This window comes from Acanthopagrus latus, chromosome 12 (genome assembly GCF_904848185.1).
Source record: "Acanthopagrus latus isolate v.2019 chromosome 12, fAcaLat1.1, whole genome shotgun sequence".
Lineage (NCBI taxonomy): Eukaryota > Metazoa > Chordata > Actinopteri > Spariformes > Sparidae > Acanthopagrus > Acanthopagrus latus.
This window is the reverse complement of record NC_051050.1, coordinates 12,348,419-12,365,215: the sequence shown is the minus strand read 5'-3', so window position 1 is coordinate 12,365,215 and position 16,797 is coordinate 12,348,419. Positions and strand designations below refer to the sequence as shown.

General features: G+C 40.9%; 1 protein-coding gene across 5 annotated transcripts; it reads left to right on the top strand.

Moving 5' to 3' along the window:
• Nucleotides 1-2,524: 2,524 nt before the first annotated feature.
• Nucleotides 2,525-15,270, top strand: urm1 (ubiquitin related modifier 1). Of its 5 annotated transcripts, none has more exons than XM_037118224.1 (6): nt 2,530-2,612; nt 4,306-4,376; nt 10,761-10,842; nt 12,952-13,000; nt 13,671-13,747; nt 14,550-15,270. In XM_037118224.1, exons 1-5 carry the CDS (start codon nt 2,578-2,580, stop codon nt 13,737-13,739), a joined length of 306 nt encoding a protein of 101 aa, XP_036974119.1. In that variant the 5' UTR covers nt 2,530-2,577; the 3' UTR covers nt 13,740-13,747; nt 14,550-15,270. The 5 variants fall into 5 exon arrangements, 4 of the variants coding, with proteins under 4 accessions (XP_036974120.1, XP_036974119.1, XP_036974118.1 ...); XM_037118223.1 differs by lacking the exon at nt 14,550-15,270 and adding an exon at nt 14,028-14,357; XR_005078318.1 differs by lacking the exon at nt 14,550-15,270 and having other exon boundaries at nt 10,761-10,910; nt 13,671-14,021.
• The last annotated feature ends 1,527 nt before the right edge of the window (nt 15,271-16,797 follow it).

Genomic DNA, 16,797 nt, shown 5'->3' with positions numbered 1-16,797 from the left:
ATCAGTGGTCACCACTGATCCTCCACGTAACAAAATAGTGATCTAATTTAAAGAACATGATAAAAAATGTTTGATCTCATGTAGTTTTGTTTTTAGCTAGTCAAGCATGAAAAAAGCTTTAATTTCTAGGATATATGAATATTGGTATCGGATGATGAGAGCAGATCCTCATCATATTCCTTGGTAATGTGTATTCAGATTTTACAAACACAGCATTGAGAAGATTAGATTAATTCCCAAACTTTAAAGTTAGACATCTTGATTTAAAAGCTAATGTTTCATATCAGCGCCTGTAAAACAAATAAGTATAATATAAAATTTCAATATTGCAGCTGTCTAACACGTACATGTAAAGCCTCATTTTTGTTGACCATGATGGACGGGGGAGAAGAAATCCATAAAGCTGTGGGGTAAAATACACAGCTTTACGTGAAGTTCAAGGCAGTTTGTGCTGTGACACCGGGTGATGGTGTGATCATCCCTGGGTCACTCATGAACCTTACAGCCATAACGATCCCACCCACACCCACGTCTTCTGCCTGTTTGCATCCCTCTGAGCTCACCCCGTGAACGTTCTCACTCGTGGCCGTACACTTTCGCCTCAGCTTGGATGAAACGGCAGCGGCCGCGAATGGTAGCCCACAGATCATGTCTTTATTATCTTTCAAAACTTCCACTGCGGCCTCCACCATGGAGGGACCCCCTCGTTTTTTTTTCTTCCCGCCTGCCTCCACACCCACGCCTCGCCATCCCCTCAACCCCCCGCCAGGCCCCTGGTCGATCTGTCTATCTGCCCCTGCACTGACTCCTCATTAACACATGAATGTAGACAGGGAAGGGCCTGCTAAGGCTTGGACGCCAACAGAAGGCAGCGGATTTGCAATTCAAACCTCTGACCGACCCTCTCCCACCCCCACCTCATCCTCCCAGCGCCTGTATACTGGGACTGGAACTGTCACCCGTATGATTGAGGATGTATGGTAGGAGGGAGCGAGGGGATCGAGAGAGACAGATGTGCATTCACACACTCATACCATGCCCGTGCACACTTTTATATTGACATACACAATGCAAATACATGCTCATGAACAGGGGGAGTGCTGTATAAACTAATGACTCTCCAATATAATGATTTTGCAAGATAAAGTTAAGTTCATTAAAGGGGGCAGAGCTTGGTTAGTAAGTGGGAGCGCAACCATTACGCTTGAGTTTGACTTATTAGTTACACAGAGAAACAAGTGCACAAGGTAATTTTACCTTTTTCAACCAAATATCTGAGAAGCCCACAATCAAAACTTCGTAAAAAAAAAAAAAATCAACTTCAAATCTGGCTTATAAAATAATCACACTCTCGACACTACAGCAGTTAGACAGTAACATGCAATAACACCATTAAAAACTGCTCATTCAGCATGCTGCGGCTCAAGTCCCAACAAAGACCAAGAACACTGAACGCAGAACAAGGTCTCTTTACTTTCCTTCAGCGTGTCAGAGACTGTGTAAGCACACTGCTGCTTGTCTATAAATCTTTCAATGGCTTCGGACCAAAATACACCTCTGACTGTCTTTTGAACCCACTCTGCCTATGGGGTCATCAGGTGGAGGGAGGCTATCTGTTCCCAGAATGCAATGGTAGTCAACATTTTTGTGCTGTGCTGCCTTTGACTGAGTCTAAAAAAAACCCTCATGAGCCATCTTGTTCTTCTATCCTGTTTTTAGGTTGGTGTTCTTTACTTTGTAACTTTAAAATGTTTCCTTTTATATGTATTTTAATGTTTTTATGTGATTTTTCTTCATCTTAATATTTTAAGGCATCATGTGATGCAATATATGTATAAAATGTGATTACAAATAAACTTGCCTTGGGATGCCTGGATAGATACCCTCTGAAGTTCACATAAGCCCAACTAAACATAACGGAACAGTGAAAAAAAAGGAAAAGAAAAAGAAAAGAAAAGTGAAAAAAGTGAGTGTTTAATAACTAAAATTTAAAATGTAAATATCTGAAGTACAACCTATTTCCTGGCTCCTTATATTGAGGGTGGAGTTCTCAAAATGAAATATAACACATAATCTATAATTAAAGCACTTGAGCCTCAACATTTAACATAAATCCATAAACAAACCTGTAATATAGAACATGATAGGACAAGCAAAGTAGAGGTTTGATTACATAAACACAGTTTAACTCTTTCACTGACACTAAATAGACAATGGTGGTGAACAGTGAATAGAGTTTAATTCTGTACAGGCCATGTGGTTTTACGTCACCCCAGGAGGGATATACAGTGTAGTAGTGTACAAATAATGTTTTCATTTTTTTTAAAAACTGAATTATTATAAATCCTACATTTTGTATAACATGCCTATAAAATAGACAAGAACAATAAATAAACAAATAGTGTACATCAGCAATTAATTAATTAACAATATAGTTGTCTACAAAATATATTTTACCCGGACATATTGGAGTTTTCTGATCATATCAAACCTCCCCTGACTCAAATGGTGAAAAAAACGGATCTACATACGTCACTTCCGACTCCCCCTCCACTACTTCCTGTATGTGCCGACAATATGGCAGCGCCCATAGCGATTCATCTGGAGTTTGGGTAGGCGTCTATATAACCTACTATAATGGTTAAATCTACCTGTAATGGTGTTTTGTCAGCATTTATGTAGAAACAAGATGTTGGGCGAACGTTGTATGAGTTTAATTTCGTATCGTTGTCCTCCGTTGAACTAAACAAGACCTCAATTAGAGTCACAGCTAGCTGCCTGCTAGTTCTGAGTTTGTTTATAACATATCCATCATCGTGTCGTCGCTTCTTGTCTATGATTTGACATGAATGCAGAGTCCACACGTTTAAGAAAACGAGAGACAGCAACAGAACAGGCATAACAAAAGAGAACATTTGTGGCAGGTTTCTGACTTTTTATATATTTTGACAGCACTGCCTTGTGCAGCCAGTAAAACATGTGAAGTTCTGACACTCCTCCATGAGACACACAGGGAGGCTCTCAGACGGGGGACTGTGACTGTTCATAGTCATTGACCTGCAAAACAAAAGGAATGTAGATTCCCATGAAAACAGAAGACCATAGACATGTACTGAAATCAGATTTACGTGACAAAAATTAGACTTTCGGTCACTAGTTTTGATTTGGTAAAATACCTGAACCATGAAAACAGTCAAAATGACAGCAACTGACAGCAGCACAGGGGTGATGGATGCATAATGTCCCTTTTCATTGTATGTATTCCATATGAAGACAAAATATATCAGAATGTAACAACTTTATTCAATGGGTCCCATAGTTTACTATTAAAAAAAAAAACAAAAAAACAAAACTGATACGCTACAACAAGTTATTTTAAGATGTGAAATTTGTCTACAGGCAAGCACACAATTTAAAGAGACTTGGGAATACATTTTCTACTAATAAATTCAAATTTTCTCTTTCTCTTTCAGTCTTTCCAGAAAGGCTCTGTTTGTAAACTCAACTAAGATAACTGAAAAACTGACTAGTTTAGAACTTTGTCTTTATTTTCCTAGTTATTAATCTCTCTTCAAAGTTTCTGCCCCCCAGAAAGTCTTAAGTGTGCTGGGTCATAAACTGTGACAGATGAGAAAATCAAGCACACAACAACGTTTTGGTCCTCAGACATTCACTGAGTAAAATCTTTACAAACAAAGCAGAGCTGTACCAATACCTATGATTACTACCAAACTAGCTCTAGTTCTCTGCAGGAAACTTCCCAGGACAAAAACAGGAAATAAGAGACATTTATCATTCATTGGCTATAACAATGTATAGAGTAATTCGACAGGAATGAATGATTTTGGCTAATAACGTGTTTTAAAATCCTGACAATTAAAAGTAAAACTTTATCACAGTTAGGCAAAAATACAATATTAGCATATTGGCAAGTTGCCCTGCTAAGAGATGCGCAACACTCTCCAAAATGGCTAAATACAGGCATATAGAAAAAAGGAATATCTGTATGAGACTGGCACTTGGAACAATTAAAACAGCCCTGCTTTACACTCATGTCCTCCACTGATCTTTTTAATATAGATTGTAGCTTGTACATTTGAACCTTTCAGCCAAAACTTCCTACCAGAGTGTTATAATGGTTTCTTTTAAAGACCCCCAGATTCCTCACAGGGACACATTCTATATACAAAAACCTTGTATTTATTTCTGCCCAAACTGCCCCACGGATGATGAACCCTCACAAGTATCTAAATGCTACAAAAATCACACTTTATTAATTAAAATGTCTCTTTTTATTTTGTTTAGCGGAGGAGCGGAGCTGCTTTTTGATGGTGTGAAAGAACATCATGTGACTCTTCCAAGCCAGTCGGAACCTTGTGAGTATGACCTGTAAGAAGCTGTAGTCCATGTCCTGCGGATCACAGTCTGGAATTGTGCTGAATGTGTTCATGGACAAGACCTCAGACATGTCAGGTGCCATAATTATGTTAAATTAACAAAAATAAAAGTAGATGCGAGATTAATTGTGATGAATAACATCAAGTCTGCAGCTGCGTCGTGGTGACAATCATACCGGAAATTAATGGCTTTCTGGCAAATAGGAAACATGTTATCATACATCTAATCGAGGATGGTTTATTGAGAAACCAAAAAAATCCTTTACACTGTCGATCACTTGAATTCACTGTATTACCTCAGCAAAGTGACGTTATGTTTTCACGCATTGGTTGGTTGGTTTGTCAGCAGGATTACACAAAATCAACTGTTGAATCAAAGGGGACTGTTGTGTTGTGCCATGTAGTTAATTAGTTTCGGCCCTTTGTTTGATCAGCAGTGACTGTTTCTGTGCAGGACTGTTGTGTTTTCTTCACAGCCAAGTATTAGCTTTAATGTACGCCTCAGTGAAGATTTTTGGATTGCAAGAACTTCGTCCGAATTGTTATAATAATAATAATCATCTGATGATAAATCGCATAAAAGATATTGTCCTGATTTGACATAACTCACCTGTTACCTCTAAACCTTGATTGCCAGATCATAATGAGCACCCAGATCTTGCAAAAAGATCTTGTTTCTTGTGAAATATCAAATTTTTCCTTATTGTTCTTTCACTGCTGCGTAAGGTTACTGTAGCAGTCATAGCACTACTGTAACAGTAGCTCATGGAGACATGTTTTTACAAATAGATGCCCTTATTTCCAGAATTAGCTGGAGTTACCTATAATTAGATGGCAACAGTAAAGAGGAGCTCCAGGCAGGTGGCCATGATTGCGATGCTTGCGACCATGTGGCCTTGTGGCACGTACAGTATGTGCCATCTTTTTGTTTCATATTTTATAAAACACGGCTGCATTGTGACTGCTGATATGCCACAACACTGTCGTAACAGAATGATGTAATGTCTCTAGTGCGGTGTCTGTTAAAAAATGTCTTGTTCGTCGCGGGCTGATTGCTTGACCTTCAGTATTGCTACTTGCAGCTTTCTGGAGAACCGCTCAGCCAAACAACTTTGCACTCAACGCTGGACTTCCTTGGGTCCTGAGCGATACACCAGCCGTGACATAATTGTGCCCCCAGGCAATGCTGGAGTAGATGCTGCGACATTAGCATTTAACATCGAAGCGAAGTGAGAAAATCAACTGGTTGCTGTCATTGCTAACAGCAAGCTGGTTGGCACGGGGCTTTTTAGGTTTTGGGAGCAGGAACAAAAGCAGTTATTCCCAAAGTTCTATCCAGGATGCCTGCAAGGTTTGAGTTTAGCGAAACAACTTAAAAGGCTTTGCTTTAATGGAACATCTCCGGTCTCTCTTTCTTCATCTATTTGTGGATGTATTGTCACAAAAACGACTTAGAAAGAACAATACTCAGTGGGCACCACACGGTGTTTACTCGTGGTGGTAGTAACTGACTACTGAGAAATAAGTCCTGTGGATCTCAAGAGGCCGTACTCCTCAGCCATACACCTGCAAAGTGTAAAATCGATCGGATGAATTGCTGTTGAGATAATTGAAGGACCGACATACAGACTCCTTTCATCATTGTTTGATTCAGTGTGCAACTTTTGAGCCCCATGTTTAGAGGTTTTGCTGACACCATGCTAGCATAATGTAAGCTCTCTTATTTACCCGTCACCTGCGTGTAAAACAAATGTATACAAGCCATATGATTCCCTTTGCTCATAATCTCCTCCTATAAGCTGTCATGCTCCCATCATTATACCTATCCTCCTCTTCCTGTTCCTGCATCGTCATCTGTAACATCTGTGTAACTGATCCTTTCTGCCTCTTTCACGTGTGTAACCTGCCCACTGGGAATGCCTATGTATGTGAAACTGGGGTAGTAATGGAGGCCAAAGGGAACTTAATGTTTTCTCTGCGGGTTGCAACAGTGCAGTAGAGCAACAGCACTCAAAGTCATTTTTCCTTGTTGTTGTCTGAGGTCATTTCAGCTGACTTGGCAGCCATGTACTCATTTCTCAATTCATAAAAACGTTTCCACCTCTGGATCCAAACTGATTAGATTTTATTTTGCTGAGGGATTCAGGTTCCCTCCAATATGGGCACGGAGGAGTCAAGGGAAAAACCTGCCTTCAGCGCTTCTGCACTTCCCAAACACACTTCAGGACCACAGTCATCGAGGAAAATTAGGAGAGGAGAAGTGGAGGCAGTTGGTAAAAACAGCTTGTGATTGTGTGTGTGTGTTTTACGGAGGGAGAGAGAGACAACAAACGAAAGAAATATGTGTCTTTGGTATTTGACGAAACAAAAGGCGTTCATCCATGGCGCTGATGTTACCACGACGACAAAAAGACAAAAGTTGACCAGAACAGGGAATGTCAGCCAGATCTGACCTTGCTGCACCAGCCGACCTGTGTGTGTGCGTGTGTGTGCGCGTCTGAGAGTGTGTGAGGTTCTGCCATGCCGTCCACGAAGATCATCGTTTAACGTCACGGGAGCGCAGACATTTTGACATAACATTTCCTGGGCGCATTTGCTCATTGTGATCCTGAGTTTGCGTGCCTGGCAGGTTTGCTGATCCTGAAAATGTTGCTCCGAACTAATTTAGTGTTACGCGTCAGTGTGCGCATGTGTGTGTGTGTGTGTTTGCATGAGTGTGTGTGTTCATACAGAAGGGGTGCAGTGGAGGCAGATATAATTGGTTCTGAATCCTTCGTATTTCTCTTTGACCCCAGCCGGTGATTGATGACCCTCGACTGAAAGACCCCACCCCCACTCTCTCTCTCTCTCTCTCTCTCTCTCTCTCTCTCTCTCTCTCTCTCTATGTAACCCTCTCTCTCTCATGCACACACACAACAAAACCCCCGTGGTCTAAGGATCACACAGTTTTTTTGCCCCTCGCATCAGCAGAAAGATGGATCGCTCGACCCCCCCCCCCCCCCACACACACACACACACACACATGACCGTCATAATCGCACAAAGACAGAAAAGCAAAAGAAGAAGAAAGGGGCGAATAAACTGCACGCACAAAAGAAAAGCGGGCACCGTTTTGAATCGCCGTCAAAATGGCGCCTTTTCCCTCCCCTCCCTCCGTGTCTCCTTTCCACCCACGCAACGCAGCTATCCCAAGATGCTTCAGGAGCCCTGTGACGCATTTTCCCCTCTCATGTCTGTTTGTTCCCTCGTTTTCTTCCTGGACCGCTATTATAAACCTTTCGCCTCTTGGCCTCTACTTGTTCTTTCATTTCACCTTTCCAAATCCTAATTATCTTTACTTTGTCTTCCATTTTGTCTCACAGTTCATTTATATAAGTCTGTCTTTTTTTCTTTTTTTTTTAGCTCAGGCAGGATGATTTAAATTTGTGTAACCTTTTACAAGAAAGCCATTAAAATGGAGGCGCCTGATGACTGTTTCTGTTATAAAAATCTTAACAGATGAAAGTTAGAATTATTATCGACGTGCGTATCGAGCCGGGACAGCCTGTTTATTTTCTGTGTGCAACTTTTAACATGTTAGCTTGTGTGTGTGTGTGTGTGTCTGAGAAATAAAACGAGGCAAAAGATGGAAAGATGGAGAGGAAGAGGGGAGGAGAGCAGGTTTTACGAGAGAGTTAAAGAGAGTGTGAGAGTGTGTGTGAGATGGGGGGGAGAGAGTGAGAGCAAATGAAAAAGTAAATGGGGGGGTGAGTGGATGAAAGAGCGAATAAGGGGTAATGGTGGAGAAAAAATCACAGAGAGAGAGCAAAGAAAGGAGCCACCCTAAAGAAGGAGTTATGACTGCTGTACTGATTAGTTCTGTTTTTAGCCCCGCAGAGGTGCAGGTCAATATTCACTGCCTACCACTCTGTTTTGTGTGTGTGTGTGTGTGTGTTGCAAAGAGAGGTATTTGTCTTTTTTTTTTTATGTGGAGGCCTGGACTCGCAAGAAAACCAGCACTTCCATTATACTACCGAGCCGGCCGACAGCACTACAATTAACCTGAACACACAGGCACACACGTGCACACACACACACACACACACACACACACACACACACACACACAAACACACACACCCTAATACAAGACATGTCATCCTTACAAGTGTGTTGCTGTCATAGCCACAGTGACCAGGCAGGTGTCTCCAGTAATTCCAGAGTCTTTTATTGTCACAAGATAAATGATGCTAGACAGCCTTCTGATGTTCCCTTTATAACTTTGTGGCATAGATTTTGTTTTATTTTATTTTGTTTTGTATTACCTGTTTTGTCATCCAATTTGGCTGATTTAGAAGGATGGAGCACTGTAATTTCTAGTGATTTTATGGATGGGCAAATAAATCTTGAAATTTGGAAGACGATTCCTCGATCAGAAATATTTAAAAAAAATTGCATTTTCATCAGGTTAGAATTAAAATCACCTGAAAAAATGGTTTATAGGTACATTTTTCATAGAGCTGAGACTGTTTTGATAATCAATTAATCTGTTTAAACAATGTTTTAAAGAAAAAAGAAAAATGCAAACATGTTCTGGTTTCTTAGCCTTTCTCTAACAGTAAAGTTAATCTCTTTGGGCTGTGGAGAAAACAGACATCTCTGGTTCTGTTACGTACTGACTGCCATTTTTCTCCATTTTCTGACTTGTCGTTGACCAAACAACTAATTGATTAAAAAAATTTGACCGATTAATCGAATGAAAGTAATTGTTATCCTCCGCCCTAAATGTCAGACCTCAGAATGTCTCAGACATTTCATATGAGGCTCAAATGCCTAAAATTTGAATCTGATTCTAATATCATCAAGGAGGGTTAATTGAAAATACAGGAAAATCCACCTTTAGCTTTACTGTGAGAATGCAGCGTTTCGTTCTTGTGCATTTTCTGAATTTATTACATGTGAAAAAAAAAGAGCTGTCACCTCTATGCTGCTTTAATGTGACATCAGCTCTGCCTTTGGTCCAGCTGAACCCTTGAATCCCCGTGTGGTTCGACGCCTACCTGCTCCGGCTGCACCGCTCTCCTCACACCTGGCTCGGGATGACTCACTGTTGTCCTCTCACCCTCGTAACTGCTCCATATGCTGCTGCGCCTCTCTCCCTTTTTTCATTCCCTCTTGTACTGTGTTTGCTCAGTCTCACTCGTCTGTTTATTTACACCAAACCGCTCATCCTCTGACAGGAGGCTAGCACTGTTCATTTTCATACCGTGTGTGTGTATATGTGATATAGCTACCAGCAATTGCAGTGCTGCTCTCATGTGTTATCGCGAGTCATCGGCGTGCTCCTGTACATTAAGTCGACAGCTGCGGTCATGCTAACACACACACACACACACACACACACACTCTCAAACACACAACCAGAAACGGTCACCTAGAACATTGGGAACATGTGTCCAAATTGCTTCTCAGTTTAATTATTTTCATAAGAAAACACACATTTTTTTTGAAGTAAAGACACCAAGCACTCATACACAGACACTCCAAAGCTCTTACACCACCTTGAATATTAATGTTAACCACCGCCATAACTCTAATATATTCATTATTAGTTGTTTAGCCGGGATTTATCCTAATACCTCTCATTGTCGTCGCCTTTGTGGCTTTCTGTCAGCCGGCCTGAGTGAGGCTCGACCTATTGTTGAGACGAGGTCAGTCTGATTGTCTGAGAGGTCAGACTCGTGGAAAAATTCAAGCATAGCTGATATTCAGGCTCAGGCGATTAAATGTTCGAATCCAACAAAGAGAATATTTTTTCCGAAATTATCAATCCTGCCTCTCAGATTTTCACTACAAGCACGAGGCTGGAGAGGAATACAATATACATTGGTGCTTTTGGAAAATGTGCGGTTTAACATTTTCATTCTTGTCTCTTTTTTAAGCTTTGAAAATCAAATCAAATCCATTTGGCCCCTTTTAGATTCAAACGCACACACACACGCACACACACAAATCATTTATTTTATTTCTTTCTTACCAAGGTGAACAATGTCGCTCTTGGCCATCGACATCAGTCAACCCTCCCCCCGTTTCCAATGGCCTCTCCTTTCCCCCCCAAACATACACATACACTCATAAATATACATGCACACAGACACACACACACACACACACACACACACACACACACACATATATACATACAGCTTCGTCCCGCCTGGTGATTCTGTCGCGTCACATCGACCAGGGGGCTGGAACCATGCACCTTGACCCTTAACCCCTGACCTGTGACCTCTGTTGTCTGCCTCTGTATGGGCTTTGTCTGTGTGTATGGGCTTTATATATATATATATATATGTGTGTGTGTGTGTGTGTGTTTTCCAGGGGACGTGAAGCAGCTGCTGGTCTGGATCCAACGGAACCTGCTGAAGGAACGGCCCGAGCTCTTTGTCCAGGGAGACACCGTGTGAGTGTGTGTGTGCACTTGACACACACTTGATCTGTGCTCAACAATACCACCTGAAATGATATGTTGTACGTCACACCGCCACAGAAACAAAATCAAATACAACTAATATTTGATCAAAATGTGCTCAGTACAGTGAAAATGAGACTGTTGAGGAGCCTTCTGAACGTTTTCTCTTCCTGTGGTATTAAAACTGCTGAAATGTTGGTTGAAAACAGTCCAGCCTTCAGGTTATGGGTTTCAGTAAGATGATTACCTGTGTGCGAGTGTGTGCCGGTGAGCTCGTGTGTTAATACGGAGACGTGTGTGCGTGTGTGTGCGCGCGCGTGTGTGCGTGCGTGTGTGCGTGCGTGCGTGCGAGGGTCCAGGGCTCCCAGCAGTCTTATAGGACTGGCTGACTTTTACAGCTGCCTTTGTGCAGGACTATTTATAGCTGCACCTAACCAATGAATGGGGGAAAAAAGCTATCCTACCTATAAACCCTATAGATTAGATGTGTGTGTGTGTGTGTGTGTGTGTGTGTATGTGTTTTATGTTGACCATTTTTTGAGGAAAACCATCATCAAGGTGTTTTCTTCATTATCTTTTTTTAAATAAGAGATCATTGGGTTCTCTGAGTGATTAGTTTGCTTTTCATTTTGTTAAAGAAATATTTAGTTTGTGTGTGTGTGTGTGTGTGTGTGTGTGTGTGTGTGTGTGTGTGTGTGTGTGTGTGTGTGTGTGTGTGTGTGTGTGTGTGTGTGTGTGGCCACTTGTTCGGGCTCACAGGTTCCTCTCACGTCGCCCTTCATCACTGACGTCATAGAGCGTCCACAAGGTGGAGAGAGGCTCACTTGAACACTGTGAGAGGCATCGGTGTGTGTTCAGGCATTATCTCACCGTCCACTTCACCAGAACTGTTTCCTCTGTGGCTCTCACGAAAAACAAACACACCAGGATGTGTTAAGATGATTGCACCCAAAGGTGCCTGTTGTTACCCTCCCCCATCAGTCCCGTTATGCTCTTTTTAGAGGGTGGTGGGTTTTTTTGGGGTGTTTCTTTTTCAGCTTTGTTTGTCAGTTATTTTTAGGTCCCCATTAATTTTCAGTGACAGTTCTTTTCCCCCCACAGTCTCCCCACTGTTTTACCTCTTTCCTATATAAATATATATATATATATATATATATATATATATATATATATATATATATATATATATATATATAAACATCATCATTACTTTCAGTCCTTGATAGCCAGAAAATAATTAGTGAATTTGTGATTTGAACTATAAGTATATAACAAGAGTGTATATTTGCAAGTAGAGCAGTGTGAATGCAAACCGTATTAGCAGCAGTGAGAATAACCCCAAAAAGGCTTGTTTGCACACAACCTAACACACACACAGTCAGTTTTACTGATAGATTTATTATCATAAATACATCAGTGTTTGCGCAAACATAAAACTGTTTGTATATTAATTTTTTACTGTGAAGTGTTTTTAAAAAAAGACAACAAACATAAAACACCAGGCTTGATTTCGTTTTTTTTCTGAGTGACATTTAGCAGTTTATTTGTTTTCAAACAGAATCTAAGTTTCAAATCAAAAGGTTTCAATACAAATGTACATATTTATTTTTTTTAGTGACCTCCAGGTGTATTTATTAATTATCTTCTTTTATAAGCAAACTGTATAACTTGTTTATAATTGTTATAATAACACATACTTAGCTAACACATGACCTCTGTGTCTCAATCCACCACCCCAAAAGGTGAAGGACTAAACTAATTGATAATAATTAGTATGAATTAATTATTTATGATATAAATACTTTTTGTCCACATGTGGTTTGATTACACAGGCTTATATTCCATTTCTCTTTTTTTTAAGCATCGTTTTAAGCTTTGCCTATGACCTCTAATTTATTTTTCATATTTTATAACAACTTAAAAGTTTGTTTTTGGCACCGATTTCTCATAAACGTATATATTTATGCGGGTTTTTCTGTGCGTCTGGTGATTGCTTTCTCGAAATGTATTTTACACCCATGTGTTCGTGTGTTCGCGTCCACGCTACCTCTGGGAAATGTGTCCGACCTAAAGCGGTGGTGTGGTTTTGTTTTCCCACAGGAGACCCGGGATTCTGGTGCTTATCAATGATGCAGACTGGGAGCTAATGGTGAGCACTGGGAGCCACGTTCACTGTCAGATGGTGCCGAGTGTGTGTGTGTGTGTGTGTGTGTGTGTGTGTGTGTGTGTGTGTGTGTGTGTGTGTGTGTGTGTGTGTGTGTGTGTGTGTGTGTGTGTGTGCGTGCGTGCGTGCGTGCGTGCGTGCGTGTTTTTCCAGCTGCATGTAAAAATGTGCATTATTGCTCTCTTACACTGTCTTATCTTCTCGTGGATGTGCAGCCACGGTGTTAAATGATTGGAGATCATGTGTACAGCTTCATGTCCTCATGCATAGAGACATGCAGCTTCATAGAAATGCTTGTGTGGACGTTTAAATCAGGATAGGGGAAGACTGTTTGTGCGAATGAGGCTGTTAGCCCGTATCTTCACTCTTCAGACCGCTCCTTTTTCTCTGACTCGGTTAATGCTTCATATCATGTCAGAGTTTGTCCTTGGGGTCTCATATTTGAACACGTATTTACATGAAGGCACAGTCTGAACGCTTCAATTTGAATCCATTGATTCAATTACCGGACGCAGCACAGGATGTAAATGAAATGAAAAGTTTGTCATTGATTGGAGCCCAATGGGAGCAGAGGAGGAATACACATATTTGTATTGGTGAAGACGGATACTTCTGCGTGAATATTGAATATTGTGTGTGTTTTCCTGAACCTCAGGGGGAACTGGACTACCGACTACAAGACCAAGACAACGTTGTGTTTATTTCTACGCTTCACGGAGGATAGAAAATAAAGTGAGGAAAACAAACATCTCTGTAATAGCCTTTTTCTTCACTTCCTCTGCACTCTTCTCACATACACACACACACCACCCCCAACACATCGCCCCATTGGACGCTGCGGATGTGTCAGCCTGCGCCGTGACATCTGAGGTGATTGATGTCGGTTTTCAGAGACGGTTACCAAGAAAGAAAGAAAAAAAAAAACGTGGAAAGTGTGAGACAGGAATTGTGTGGACGTTTGTGTAAATACCAACATTTTTCTTTTTAACGAAGCCGGGCGTTCTTTTTAAAGGGCACTCATATGAAGCTCTGCCTGCGCTGGTCAACTCACAGGTTCAGGCGTAAAGACCTTCATCTTCCTGCACCCTCTCCTGCTTGTGTGGCTTTGAAAGACCAAATGACCTTATCGTGGTGTTCGCCGGTGACCTTCAGTTCACCAGAATATACCAGAAATGGTCAACTTTACTGAAATCCCGCCCCATTAGCATTTCTTAGCAGTGTGTCAACATTTACTACATGGTTCAGGACACACAGTTATATCGTTTTAAGCAGATATGAAGATGTTTCTCAAGCTTTTACAAATTATTTGCCAAAAAATAAAACTGTTTCTATTAAGACAAAATTCATGTGATTACAAATGTGTTCTACTGTTTTCATTTATCTGTTTATATTAGAGCTGCAGCAAATTATTCAGCTTTTTGGCAAATATTTTGATAATCTATTAGCTGATTTGAGTATTAAAAAAAGTCAAAATTCTCCAATTCTAGCTTCTGACATGTGAATGTTTTCTGGTTTCTTTGCTACTCTTTGACAGCAAAATAAGTATCTTTGGTTGGTGGACAAAACGAGACATTTGAGGACGTCATTGCGTGCTTTTGGAAACATTGATCAACATGTTTTCACCATTTTAGGGCAATTTACAAACCAAAAAAGCAATCTATTAATAGAAAGAAATCATCTAAGGAGTAACTGACAGTGGAAAATAAACCTTAGTCGGACACCAAAATGTCTCAGTAATTTCCCATCAGACTCACATGTGAGTCTGTATTGTTACATGATTTAGGTCCTCTGTGAGAATCAGTGATTACTTTTATTGTGCATTATCTAAATGTATTTCATTTCATTTCATTTCTTGTGCTAATGTGATATAAGCTCCGTCTTTGGTCTCAGACATCTGTGATTTCGTCTGGTTTGTTTGGTCTGTAAAATGACAATCGATTAGTCGATTAGTTCAACGGATTAATCATCAATTGAAAAATAATAATTGTTAGTTGCAGCTCTAGTTTACTTACTAGCAAATAAATAAAATGTGAGTAACATTTGCTTACAGCTACATTAGTGTGTTATAAATAATTTGTTTAGAAATGTGCATGGAAGTCCTAATTAAGGGTTAAAATAAAGTGTTGTCAAATAAGTATTTTTTTTGTATTTGGAGATTCATGTTAATGAAAACGTTTTGCTGAAAATCATTTTTTTATTCAAATTGCTTCTGCTATTTTCCCTCACAAAATGAGAACAAGATTAAACACTTCTTCTTCTTCAAAAAAAAGCTTCTAGTCCTTTTTTTTAAATAATTTCTGCAATTGTCTTAATTATTATTTATTTTTTCTTGTTTTCATTTACATTCCTGACGGGAGGGAGTGTATTCTTAGTTGTAAGCACAATAGGAAAATAACGAATTAAACGCGTATTGAATTAAGAAAATGTTATTCTTACACTCATTCTAAATTAAGAGAGTTTGTTTTTTTTTTTCAATTATGCAATGAATAGTTTTTTTGTAATTCATCCAACTCTCACATGTCTCCTGTCGTCTAAGTTCTAATTTCTGTTCTCCGGTATAAATATTATTCTTTTACAAATCCCACACCGACCCTGTGCGTCTCTACACTTTTTTAAAACGTCGCCATAAACTCCAGATTTGGCTTCAAGGGATCCGATCCAGGCTGTCCGGCTCTCTGGCTCTCTGAGGCCTGCCTCCAGACGCTGCTCTCAACCAGCATGTCCCATCTCGCCTCTGTAATTCCTGGTTAGAGCCTATATCTGATCGATTTCAGCCCAGCTCTGTGATCACACTGCAGTTTTAGGATGATTAGACGAGACTAGAGGGGGGGATTTTTCTATTTACCATCCTATAGCCCCAGTCAGCTGGAATATTCATAAGAGGATTGGAGGGGGGGGGGGGGTTGGAGGGTGTGTGTGTGTGTGTGTGTGTGTGTTGGGATGGGGTGTGAACTACAGGACCACTGCGGGAGGTCGAGGTCTAGCCTCCGGGCTGCCCTCCCCAGAGCGCCCGGGGCGACCTAAAACCTTTTCTCGGTTGTGGAGTCCGATTTGCAACGGGAAACCGAGCGATAATGGCCGGCAGAAAGGAAATGCTAATGAGGCTGCGAGGGGGTGAGAGAGGGGAGCAGGGTGTCAGCCAGGGCAGGCCTGGGACACTGACAGGGTGGGAGAGAGTGGGAGAAGAGAGGGAGAGTGGAGATGATCAACGAAAATAAGAAGAAAAAAAATTACATTTAAAAAAAAACACATACGCACAAAAAACAGGGTGTTTTTCTGCGTGAGTGGAGAATCCACGCCTCTCGTCGGCCGCCATTTTTAATTTTATTTCCCACCATCGAATGATTTAGACTTTCACGTGAAGATGAACAAAATCAAAGGTTCAAAAGTTTGTGGTTTTTAAAAGTGTAATCAGTTGTTTTTAAATGTCTGAGTCCCCAAACGACCAGGTCTGTAAAGGAGACACTGGATAATACTGGGGATCCTGCAGGGCTTGGACTAGATCCTGGGCCTGCACACTGACTGACTGCCTGCCTGCCTGCAACAGGAGTGATGCTGCTGCTGCTGCTGCTGCTGCTGCTGATGATGGTGGTGAAGAGAGTGGACCTGACCTCACCATCAGCATCACACCACGCGTCTCATAAGGACCCTGAACAGTCCAGCGTCATAACGTGAACACCAGCCGATAAAAACAATAATCTGCTGGGCGATGACTTTCACATAATAACATTCATTTTGTGCTTTTTTTTAATTTCATCTGGCTGACAGAATTATTTCAGTCA

What these genes read in the sequence shown, in the direction of transcription:
- urm1 (XM_037118224.1), top strand. Translation starts at nt 2,578, where the DNA reads ATGGCAGCGCCCATAGCGATTCATCTGGAGTTTGG. An exon ending in GCGATTCATCTGGAGTTTGG is followed by an intron (nt 2,613 to 4,305) that starts GTAGGCGTCTAT and finishes TATTTTGTTTAG; the next exon opens with CGGAGGAGCGGAGCTGCTTT. An exon ending in ATGCAGACTGGGAGCTAATG is followed by an intron (nt 13,001 to 13,670) that starts GTGAGCACTGGG and finishes CCTGAACCTCAG; the next exon opens with GGGGAACTGGACTACCGACT.